At 27.6% G+C, this 12,390-nt stretch overlaps 2 protein-coding genes across 2 annotated transcripts; both read right to left on the reverse strand.

Annotated features, from left to right (window-relative positions):
• Nucleotides 1-151: 151 nt before the first annotated feature.
• K444DRAFT_619470 (uncharacterized protein) lies at nucleotides 152-561 on the reverse strand. Its single transcript, XM_024881520.1, has one exon. The coding sequence runs from the start codon at nucleotides 474-476 to the stop codon at nucleotides 303-305; it is 174 nt and encodes a 57-aa protein (XP_024729669.1). The 5' UTR covers nucleotides 477-561; the 3' UTR covers nucleotides 152-302.
• Nucleotides 562-11,050: 10,489 nt separating this feature from the next.
• On the reverse strand, nucleotides 11,051-12,146 carry K444DRAFT_668428 (TAFII28-domain-containing protein; the record flags this gene model as incomplete). Its single annotated transcript, XM_024887408.1, has 2 exons — nucleotides 11,051-11,516; nucleotides 11,562-12,146. The coding sequence occupies 2 exons, from the start codon at nucleotides 12,144-12,146 to the stop codon at nucleotides 11,154-11,156; spliced, it is 948 nt and encodes a 315-aa protein (XP_024729670.1). The 3' UTR covers nucleotides 11,051-11,153.
• Nucleotides 12,147-12,390: the final 244 nt, after the last annotated feature.

Below are 12,390 nucleotides of genomic sequence, written 5' to 3' on the forward strand. Positions count from 1 at the left end.
TGACGACTGGGATGGTCAGGATGATTAAAGATGACAACCAGCAATTTTTGGGAGGGCCGAAGCAAGTGCAGGACGGCAAAGTTTAGCGAGCGGGCCGAGGCTGCGTCTAACAGCGACCGAACCAGCCGGACGAGCAGCCCAAACCGCAGTCCTCATATCATATGAGCGCTCTCCGAAGCTCGCTATTAGTCCGAAAAAAACTCGTCTATGCCAAAGTTTTTTCCATCTTGAAAATACTTCAGAGCGGACCTCACGAGATTTAATCTCAACCATATCAAATCGTGTTTACGAAATACGCTCTGCTACAAGGCCCCTACGATGCGAAGCCGTGTTTCGACGCGGGAGGAGGGAGGGTAACCTTGAGGAGGAGGGGCAGACCTAGGGTCATTAGGCAGTTCAAATGATAACACGGCTGAAGAAGATAATATTGAGGCTTTCCAGGCGATAGCTAGGGTGATAGGGATGAAGCCCTCCATATTCGGCTGCCTGCGGGTGGGTTCTTAGGAAGTCGCGATTTTCTAGGCCGGAAGTTAAGTTAAGGAAACGCCGATGGACGATACGCACGTGATAATGGTCGCTTAATTTTAGTGTTCCGACCCCCGAAAAACAGCGACTTAACTACCCCGGATCCGGGGGTTAGAATACTACTACCTTAACTATAGAAGTAAAATATATTTATTAATTCTTTTTTTTTAGCTAAATAAATAAATATTTTATTTTTGCTTTTTAATATATTTTAGAACTATAATTTTCTTATTATAAATAATTTTTTTTATAATAATAGAACTTATATAAAATTATAATAGAAAAGATATAAAAATTAAAAAAATTAAAAAAAAAATTAAAAATATAATTTCAAATAAATTCTTTTTCTATATATATATCTTATTTCTAATTATACTTATAAGTATTTTCTTACCCGGTTTGGGCTAGTTATTACGAGTATAAGATCTAGGGCCTGGAAAATATAATTAGACTATCTTTATTTCAATAATTTAAAGCTAAAGAAAGAAGAGGATCTCGAAGAAGCCTCGGATCTAAATAATCGCGAGCTATATACGAGCCCATATACTAGCTTAAGCTCGGGGTTACATGTAATAATCAGGTAACTATAGATATCTTGCTTAGATACCAGATATCTTTCTTAGATACTAAATGCCTTACTAGCTCTAGTCTAACCCCTACTAGTACTATATATTATAATAACCGTAATATTACTCCCTCCCTCGAAATAAGCTTATTCCCGAGCTTTAAAAGTCCCTATTTGAATTTCCAAGTTATAGGTTATATATTAAAGGCCAGAGTCTTTTATATATAACTTTAAAGAATTTTCGTTTATATTATATAGTTCCGGTAGTATATTATTCTTAATATAGTCTAACTAATAGAGGAGATTCTATAGTAGTTCTAGCTATTTAGGATTCTTATTATAGAAGTTCTAAAGAGCTAGGGTACTATTACTTAATAAGGAAGCAAGATATTATTTTGGGTTTGAGTCTTATTCTTTTTACTATATTTAGTACTTTAGCTTCTCATAAAGTAGCTTTACTACTAGTATCTCTTAAACTTTATACTCCGTTTCTCTGTCTTATAATTCTAATAGTAGAGGCTCCGGATTTACTTATTCGGAAAGAGAGTTATCTGGATCTTTATATAGCTTCTCTATATAAAATACCAGATATATTCTTATTAATTCCGGAAGCTTAAGCCTAAAGAAATATCTTACTTATTCCAGGATTTCATATAGTTCTTTTATTTAGTAAGCTAGCTTATAGCTCGAATAATTATTCTTCTAATACTTAGTAGTAATCTATATCTTATTTCTTATTTTAAAGTCTACTAATTAGTAATACTTATTAGCTTAAATAGTATAATATTCTTATATTTATATTATATTCTCCTATATCTTTTATTATAATTTATAGAGCTATATTACTAGGGCCTTTACCTCTTATTTATTTAGCTCTTTCTTTAGGGTACTCGATTATACTTGGGTTTTCTAGTTAAATAATATCTGTAGTTTATAGCCTTTTTTTATAAGAAATAAAGATTAGCCTATAGTTTTATAGACTAGAACTATTTACTAGTAGTTAATTATTACTATTTATTTGTCTTAATTATCCTAGTAATAATTCATATAGAAATATAGCTATTAGTTAAAATACTAGTTAATAATTTCTATCTAGTTATTAGTTTAGGAATAGTTAGTAATTAATAACTTGAGCTTTATACTAATATATTTATAGAACTCGCTTTAGAAATCTAATATAAACTAGAGGCCTTAATTAAATACTATAATTTCCGAGATACTAACTTAGTAAACTATATAAATAAGAAATAAGAATACTAATTCTTTAGTTATTACTATATCTCGGACAGGAATTATAATAAAGTACTTATTTAGGTAATTAATAAAAATTACTATTATATTATACTTATTTCTATTCTCTAAGTACTTCTTAAAATTTACTAATATATATTACTAGAGGTAATTAGGAACTAGTAATAAATATAAGAGTTCTGGCTTCTTATTTTTAAGAATATAGAATTATTAGTAAATATAATAGTTATTTCTATACTAATTAATATCTATATCTTGGCCTAGCTAATAATAGTAGGCCTAAAGAAGCTATTAAAGCTTAGCTTATCCTAAGTATTCTATTAGGGGCTATATATATATCTTCTAAATAAGAGTAATATATAAGAGTATTTCGGGTATTATTATATTATTAGATATAAATAGTTTACTATATTATAAAAAGAAGCTATCTTATAATATTTAAATACCTTTCTTCTTATTTCTTGCCTTATCCTATAGCTTTTCTAGCTCTAGTAACTCTCGGTTCTTATTTAATAACTTATTTACTAGCTAGATACTATTATACTAAGTTTCTTTCTAAGCCGGGCTTATAAAGGCCTTAATTAGGGCTAACTAGAAATCTTATATAATATTATTATTAATCTTTTATTATAAAAGAAGAATTTGGGTTTAGTAAACTACTATTACCTTATTCTAGATAACTATATTCTTATATTTCTTATTTAGAATATTTACTTATTTATTTAACTTACTTACCTAATATATAAGCTTAAAATAATAGTAAAAAATATATTTTATCTAGTAAGCTTATTTTATTAAAAGCTTTTTTATAATTATAAAGTATTTAAGGGCTTAGTAATCTAAGTAAATTATAAAAAATACTTTCTATAGGCCTTTTAGCTCTATTTACTATTTAGTTAAAGAAAAAATAATAGCAAGTATTTCTTTATTATAGATATTATAGTTTAGTTCTATTAATTATATAGTCTTAAAGAAAAATACTACCGGATATTAAAGTTTTATCTAGGGGTCTTATTATAAAAGAATATTAGCTATAACTTTATTTAATACATTTGTCTTAACTATAATAAAAAGATTCGAATTATAATAATATAGAATTAGTACTAAAAGTATAGCTTGCTTTAGCTTAGTAAAACCTTTTTAATACTAATTCATTTACTTAAATGAGACTCTTTTATATATTAGAGCTATTAGGGGCTTTATTATATAGCTATATTCCGTAATAAAATACTAATAAAAGTTATAAAAACCCAAAAAGCCTTATATTTCTTTAATTATCTTTAGTAATTACTAGTTCTTAATAACTACTATCTTATCTAGATCTACTTTAATACTTTTAGTAAAGATAATAAAGCCTAGGTATTTTATATAAGTAATTTTAAACTCTAATTTCTTAATATTTATTTAGAAGCTAGTATCTTATAGTTATTAAAGAACCTTTTATATATAGTTTTTATATTTCAGGGAATTATTTAAATAAATTAGAATATTATTTAAATAAGCTATATAAAAGATATTAAGATAATTAAAAAGAATATTATTTATATATCTCTAATATATAGCAGGGCTATTAGTTAGGCCTTTTTAAAGAATCTTATATTTATAGGCCCTATATCTTATATAAAATATTATAAGTTCTTCTAATTCTAGGTCTATTTAGATCTAATAAAATACTTATTAAATATCTAGCTTTATATAGACCTTAGCTTAAGCTAGTTATATAAGAATCTTATAAATAAAAGAAAGAAAATAATAGTTCTTTTATATTAAGTTATTTAGCTTATAATAATTAATATAAAATCAGAGAGCTCTATTAGTTTTCTTTATAAAGAAAATTAGAGATATAAAAGGGAATTAGCTTGGCTTAATAAAGCTCTATTAAAGGTTCTTTTTAAGGAAATACTTAATTTCCTATAGCTTATAGGTTAATTATTAATAGAGTAAAAAATACCCTAGACTTTCTGGGCCTTTAGGATTATTAATCTGAATCTTATAATTATATAATTAATATAAAAATAAGATATTTAATATTTCTTTTAAAAAAATATTTATAAAATCCTTGAATTCCTCTAGTAAGACTTTTACTAGCTATTATAGCTCTGTTTCTCCTAGCTATTACTTGCCTAAAATAAACTTATTCTCTTATTATAATTCTAGCTTTTTATTAATCTCGAAAAATAATATTATAAAAAAAAGATTCTTTTTCTTTTATAGGTTTATCTAGAAAATAGCTAGTAAAATACCTATAATATTAATTATAGGCCTTGACTAGGTCTTATAGCTTTTCTTTAAATAGTATAGTTTTAATATTTCTATTTCTAGCTTAAAAAAAACTTTTATATTTCCTAAAGCTACTTATATTTCTCTATAGTATTAAGCTTAATTCTTTTATTATATATAGCTTTCTAAGCCTGGCTTAGGAAAAAAATAAGGGAGTTTCCTTTTTATAAGCTAAGATCTCTAGAACTTATTTATAACTATAGCTTTATTTCTTTTATTTATATTTTCTTAGTACTAGTTACTTTTCCCAGGTTTTAAGTTCTTATATATAGTAATTAGAACCTTATTCTAACTCTTTTTTCTAGGCTAATTATCTAGCCAGATTAATTTTCTATTCTTATAATTAATTAGGATACTAGTATTTATAAATTATTATTATTCTAAAATTATATTATACTCGCCTAGTTCTATAACTAGTATAAATACTAGAACCTTTCGTCTATTAATTAAGAATATAAGCTTAATATAATAAGTAATAGATATAGCCTATTTATTATTAAACTCTCTTATATTATAGAATAATACTAATTAAGTAAGCTTAATATCTAGAAATTATTTAATTATTTTTATAAACTTGGAATTAATAAAAATATATCTATTTACTCTAGTATTAATAAGAGAAAAAGTCTTAATACCTAATCTATTATTACTAATTATATAAGTATAATAGGGGCACCAAAAGGTTACTAAAAGAAGCGAGTCAGGGAGCACTTCTAATATAGTTAATTGACTGAAACTTAAGGAGGGAAGTGAGTCGTGAGAGGTATAAAGCCTTAAGGGCTTGTATACGGACTACTAGTATACGTGCCTGCTAGAATACCCAGGTATTCTCTAATAATAAGAAAGTATAAATACTTTACTTTCTAGTAACTAGCTCAAATTAACTTCTATTATATTTATATAATATAGCCCTAAAAAGAAGACTTTCTTTAGAAGTTCTTATTTCTCTATTTTATATTTTTAGATAGCTTACTTATAATAAGTACTATTAGCTTAATTATTAAGACTTGCTTTATATACTTAGTCTTAGGCTCTAGATAGTTTCTAGATATATAACTAAATCTATTATAATTATAATACTTGAAATCTAAAGATCCGGGCTTTGAGATAATAGGCTTATTTACTACTAGAATTTTGGGAATAGGCTTTATATAAGGAGCGCTTCCTGAACTTGGCTTATTTATATTTTTATTAGCTTTCTTAGATATCTAGTCTTTCTTTTTATAATAAGCTCGGATTTACTAGTTATTTATAATATAGTATTATATAAACTCTATAATATAAATAGCCGAGTTATTATAATATATAACTATAGCTTTTTAGAGCTTCCAGGTAAGCTTATTATTTAGATTATTCTTAAGGTCTTATAAATTAATATTTCTATTTATTATATATCTTAGGAATAGAATATAAAATTCCTAAAAGATCTAGTTCTTTTTTATAAATAGCTTCTTAAAGGCTTATTAAATATTATACTTTTTATTCGAGTTACTATATAGCTTCTCTAGGTAAATATATAGTTCTCTAATAATCTTATATATATATTAATTATCCTAATTTAGGTAAAAAGAAATTAATATAAGAATATAACTACTTATATAACCGAAAATATAGATAATCTTAAAGTTCTTTATCTAATAAGTATTAAAATTACTATAGAACTTATTCTTAATCTAAACTAACTAATTATTAAAAATAATACTATCCTTAATTATATTCTCGAAAATAAAAGAATTAGAAAGTTTAACTAAATATTTATTTTCTAAAATAGGGAAACTAATTATTTCTATAGGCTATATAATAAGCTTTTTAATAATAGCTTTATTTTTTTATAGGGCTTACTTGATTTCTCTTAGCTAATTATAATAATTCTTACTATAAGTAAGAATATTATATATTTTTAGAATTAGCTTAATAATCTTTTTATATAAAGCCTTTAGGCTTTAAAGTAATTCTTGGAAGTTTGCCTTTAATAGAACAGGTTCCTCTTTTTCCTTAGCTTTCTAAAAGAAAGTATTTCTCTTATTATAAGTATTAATAAAATATTTGGATTTTTTAGGAAACTTAATAAGAGACTCTAGTTTACTTTCTAGTAATATACTAGTAATATCTCGTACTATAGCTTCTTCTAACTTGCCTAGTTATTCTAAAACTTGCTTTCTTATAGGTCTTTAGTTAGTAATAAGGTTACTAGTCTATTTGCTTACTTAGCTAGTCCAGGGCTTTCTTACCTAGTTATTCTAGAACTTTCTTTTATTCTATTATTAGTTAACCGGTATAGAAGTAGCTATAGTATATTATATTTATACTTATTAAAAACTAATTAGATAAATATTATTTAAATCTTTTATAGAATTAAAAAATAAGTAAGCTTTAAATTATATTATAAATATAAGATCTAGAGTCTAAAAAATATAATTAGACTATTTCTATTTTAATAATTCAAAGCTAAAGAGAAAAGAGGATCTTAAAAGAGCCTCGGATCTAAATAATTATAAGCTATATACGGGTCTATATACTAGCTTAAGCTCGGGATTATATATAATAATTAGATAATTATAGATATCTTATTTAGATATTAGATATTTCTCTTAAATAATAGATATTTTATTAGCTCTAGTCTAACCCTTACTAGTATTATATATTATAATAACTATAATACTAGTTTACTAACTTACTAATATTACTAATTTTAATATTCTAATAATTCTGATATTAATTTTTTAGTTTATATATTAGATTAAAAAATAATTATATATCTAATAAAAATATTTTTTTTATATAAATATATTATAAATTATAATAAATTTTATAATTATATAATATTATATTATAAATTAAAACGTAATTTTAATAATTTATTTTAAAGAAAACTTATTTAATACTAAAATACTAAAAATTATAAGATATTAATTTAACTTTTAATTACTAATTTAATTACTAATATAAAAATAAAGCTATTAATATTTAAATAATATAAGGAAATATATAGACTCTTAAATAATAATATATAATTTAATATTAATAAATATAATAATTAGTTAATATACTATAAACTAATTTCTTTAGAAAATATAATTAATATTATTACTTTAAACTTTATTATTAATAATTTATACTATAACTTTCTTATATTATAAAGAGTTCTATTAAGTAATTATAAACTTAATTAAGAGCTATAATAATCTAATTTTATTATTATAATACCTTATATAGTTATTTTAATAATTAATATTTTATTATAAATATTAAAGTTAATAATATATCCGAATTACTAAATCCGACTTATTAGTATAAGTCGGCTCTAGTAAAGCAAGAAATTACTAACAAGTATGCTTTTATTAAGAGTACTTTAAATTTCTTTAGTTTTTATATTTAATTCTTAATTACTTCCAAGTTTATAAACTTATAGTATTATATTAAAACTTTAAATTATATCTTAAATAAATATATATAATTATTCTTATTAGTTAAACTAAGTAATAAAGATCCTTAGATAAGATAAGCAGAAATAAACCAAGTACTAGGTTACTAAATTACTAGATTAAATTCATATTATATATAAATATAAGAAATTTCAGAAAAGAAATATAAAGCTTATAGAAGCTTAGGAGCAAGGCTATAGTAGAACCTTATTTTAATAATTCCTGATATAGTAATATCCTTAGTAATATAATATAGCTATAGGATTCTATACTTTTTTAGTCTTAGGCTTATAATATTCTTGGTATTATAATTATTATAAGGTTTTTTAGTTCTAATTCTTAATTTTTAGTAATATATTATTTTATATTAGCCTGAAAATAAATTAATTTATTAATATTTTAGGGTTCTCTAATATCTCTCAGGCTCTTAATCTTATTTCTAGTTCTCTAGCCCCTAAATAGCCCAAAAAGAAATAAAGAGATATAATAGAAGCTAATTACCGAGTATTATAAAAATATAAGTAATTTTATTCTAAAGCTATATATACTAATTTTATTAAGTATTTCAGAACGAGTTTTATTATAAAATTAATTAATTAATTATTTCTTTTAGCCTTAATACTTAATTCGATTATCTTAATACTAATATATAAAAAGATATAAGCCTTATAAGTTAATATTCGAGCTAATCTAATTAGCCTAATCTTGAATTAGTATTCTTTAAATAGTAATAGAAAATATAACAGTAAAAAGTAATAATTACAGGTAATATTCTTAAGTAAAAGATATATAAAATCTGGTATTTTCTCTTCTAATATTATAAATAACTAGAGCCTAAATAGTCTAATAAGTAATTAACTAACTTTAAAAATTACTTTTATATTAAGAAATATATTTACTATAATAAAGATAATATAGCAGATATTAAAAGCCCTGAAAATATTAAGTAAATACAGGAAAATCGAGACCTAATAGCTATATATTCTTCTAAGAATATTTTAAATATAAATAAAACTAGTTTATACTAGAAAATATTACTAAATTATATACTAGTAACTAAAGCTAGTAATAGAAATAAAAGAAGTAAAGAGCGAATTACTTTTATTCTTATAGTTAATATTATAGATACTAATAAGTAAGAGCCTTATTTAATTAAAAAGAGTAAGAACCCTTAATACTTTAAGTATATTAATTATTAATTTTTGAATATATAATACTAGTATAATAATTCCAAATAAATAACTAGTATTATCTATATAAAATACCTCTATTAGCTTAATTACAAGTATTTTACTTAAGGCTAGTATATCTTTCTCTTTATAAATAACTTTTTAGGATATAAATATAATATTAATCTTATTAATAAAAAACAAGCTTTCTCTTATATATAAATAAAATAGTTATTTCCTAATATAATATTATATTAGTAACTAGCAAATCAGGGCATTATTAATATCTTTAAGCTTTATTATTACAAGTAATAGGTTAGCTATATAATTAAATAATTTGAGGCAAATAAGAACCCTAATAAAATAGTTACTTTATTCTATATAATTAACTAGATAGTATATACTTGAAATAACTATATTAAAGCTTCTATAATTACTAATTACTAGTATAAATCAAGTCTTATTATAAAACCTCTTCTTAGTAGAGATCTCAATACCTATAGTAAACTAGATAAGAAATAGGCTACTTAATAAATAAAAAATAAAGAAACTATTTAAAGTATTACCTAATTTAATAATTCTCTTCCTATTAGCTAATTTATTATACTAATTAATAAGGCAATTATAGAAGAAGAGAGTATAATACTAGAGGTAATTATAAATTACTATACTTATAAAGGTTTAGGAGATACTTAGTTTAATATAGAAAAAAAGAAAGAGAAATAAGAAAAAGAGATTAGGAAAATAAAGCTAGCTAAAGTAATAGCTATACTTAATTTAGTAAATCTTTATAAGAAGTAATAGGAAAATAGATAAAGTAAGGTTATATATAAGCTTAATATTTTAAAAGCTATATTTATCTAAAGAAATATAGAAAAAGCAAAGCAGGCTTATTTAGAGCTTTTAGAAAATACTTTATAAATAATAAGGCATTAGAATTGAGAGGTTCTTTATATATCTTTAGTTTTTCCTTATTTTTTATATATATACGTAATCCTTGATTTAATAATGCCTCGGTATATCGTTAGAAAAAGGCGCTAAAATTGATATCGTTATATCGAGGTTCTGCTGTAAATACTCCTTAGCGCCATAATTAAGCGAAATGTATGCCTAAGGCTCAAGCGAATTTTCCCCCTTACAGCGAGCCGCGATTTTAGCGTGTTTTGGGACCGTATTCTTTCAGGAAGATTTGAGATTTGCTATATCGCGAAATCTCGAGGTGACTACGAGATCTCGGATGGGGGAGAGATAGTCTTGATCAATGGCCACGCTCAGTAGTTCGATGTCAAGATCCTCCAGCTCCTCGCAAAGACGTGGTTTAAGAACAATTTGCTTGTACCAGTATGGAAACGAAACCTGGTAGAGGGGTTTGGATACTTCGCATATGTCCTTCAAGTCACTGTAAGAGCCCAAGTCTGACAACTGAAAGGTCAACACCAGCGATATGTCTTTGGAGTGACTTTGGCATACCTGCTTTGCAATCAGCTCGAGGATCTCCTTTGGAAATTTTTGCAACATTGTCAGGCTTGTAGCAGCACTCGGGAGTAAAACATCATGAACTGAGGAATATTGGGTAGGTCGATGTCCTGTGTCGAAATCGGGGACAGGGAGAACCTGCAGCGGTCTTGCCGAAACCTCATTCGCCAAGCGAGTGTCGAATGGCAAAGTTCCCTTGTCGAAACTGAAAAGGGAACGGTCGCAATAGAAAGAGACAGCGACACCAGCTAGATCTTGGTTCAAAAGGATTTCGAAAGGGGGCCGCTTCTAGCTCCCAACAGAGCGCAAGATCTCTCAAGGCACTTTACCAAGTATTCTAGGAGACTTAACCATTAAAAGGGAAATGGGTCTTCGCGCATTTAGTGTCAAAGCTGCGTGTTAAGCTTCGAACGCCTTACAGTAGCTCTTTTCTTACACTTCTATATGATACCAACCCTGTGCTCACTTAAGAAGCCTCTTGCCGCCGGTCTTTGTCGCAAATCGCTCTACTCCGCTATGAGTCTGTGCTTGCCAGAGGCCCAGTTCCCCTACCAAACCACCATTACCCTCCAACATATGTCTTCTGAGCGCCTCTCGCAAGTGATCCGGGTGCAGAGGTCCCCGTCTCGTCTCCCTCGGACTCGGTCCACCACCTTCAGCAGGAGGACTCGGCAGACCCGTCTGCGACTCTCCGGTTGCCTCCAACCATTGTGATTGAACCCTTCTCGCACCCTCAATCATATCCCCAGCAAATAACTTGGCCACGGCTGAAACTGCTACAATGACTGGCTGGGGTACTGATTGTGAAAGGGTCTGATTGACAATCTTCCCTTATCAGCTCAGCAAATTAGAGGAAAAGGAACAACTTACTCTCCTTACAGTAGCAGGGGGAAGCTTGGTTGCTCTCCAGGCCTCATATCTCCGAAATTGATCCTCGTCAAAGAAGTTGGCGATCACCCTCTGGCGTTTCTTTTGGCGTTCTCTCTCCGCTTTTCGTTCTGCACTTGCTTCAACAGTCGGTTCATCTCCGCCATCTTCAGATACATCTGCTGTATGATCTCTGCTTCCCCTTCTCTTGGGAGCTACTGATGCACTGGGCCCGCGTCCACCTACAACGGATTCTTCGTCGTTGTCCTTTCCCTTTGACCTGCGAGGCTTCTTCCTCTTGACGCTGGAGGGAGCCATGCCTGAAACCATAGACATTGTGTCCATACTAGGAGAGCGCGAGAAGGCAGTTGAATTGCCGGCGTTTTCGGGTGGGAAGGAGGTTTGTCGAAGAGGATGAGCGGAGCTGGCAGAGGTGGAGAGCATAGAAGCTTTGCGGCGTTTGATGGTCGGAGCGGAGGAGGGCATATCGGATTGTCTTCGCTTCAGCGGTTGAGGGAGTTGCGCATTCGATGGGTAGGGAGGGGAGATGGCAGAGCCGTAGTTGAGGCCGTGAGGGGGAGAAGCCATGATGACAGATTGGAGAGTTTACCTCAGAGAGGTGGCGCAAATGTATCGTCGCCGGTGTCTGCGCTTCGCAGATGATGCGAGAATAGATGACTTGGCACGAAATCGGTTTGTTGTGAGCACGGAAGGGCGACAGCCAAGGGTGAATGCGTGAAGAAGTTGTCAGGTCGTGTTCAGCGTTGGTTATTAGCGCGGCAAGGCTGAAGCTGTCCCTGAAGACACGCGATTTTTACCAAAGCTAACTTTA

This window comes from Hyaloscypha bicolor (assembly GCF_002865645.1).
Source record: "Hyaloscypha bicolor E unplaced genomic scaffold K444scaffold_165, whole genome shotgun sequence".
Classification (NCBI taxonomy): Eukaryota; Fungi; Ascomycota; class Leotiomycetes; order Helotiales; family Hyaloscyphaceae; genus Hyaloscypha; species Hyaloscypha bicolor.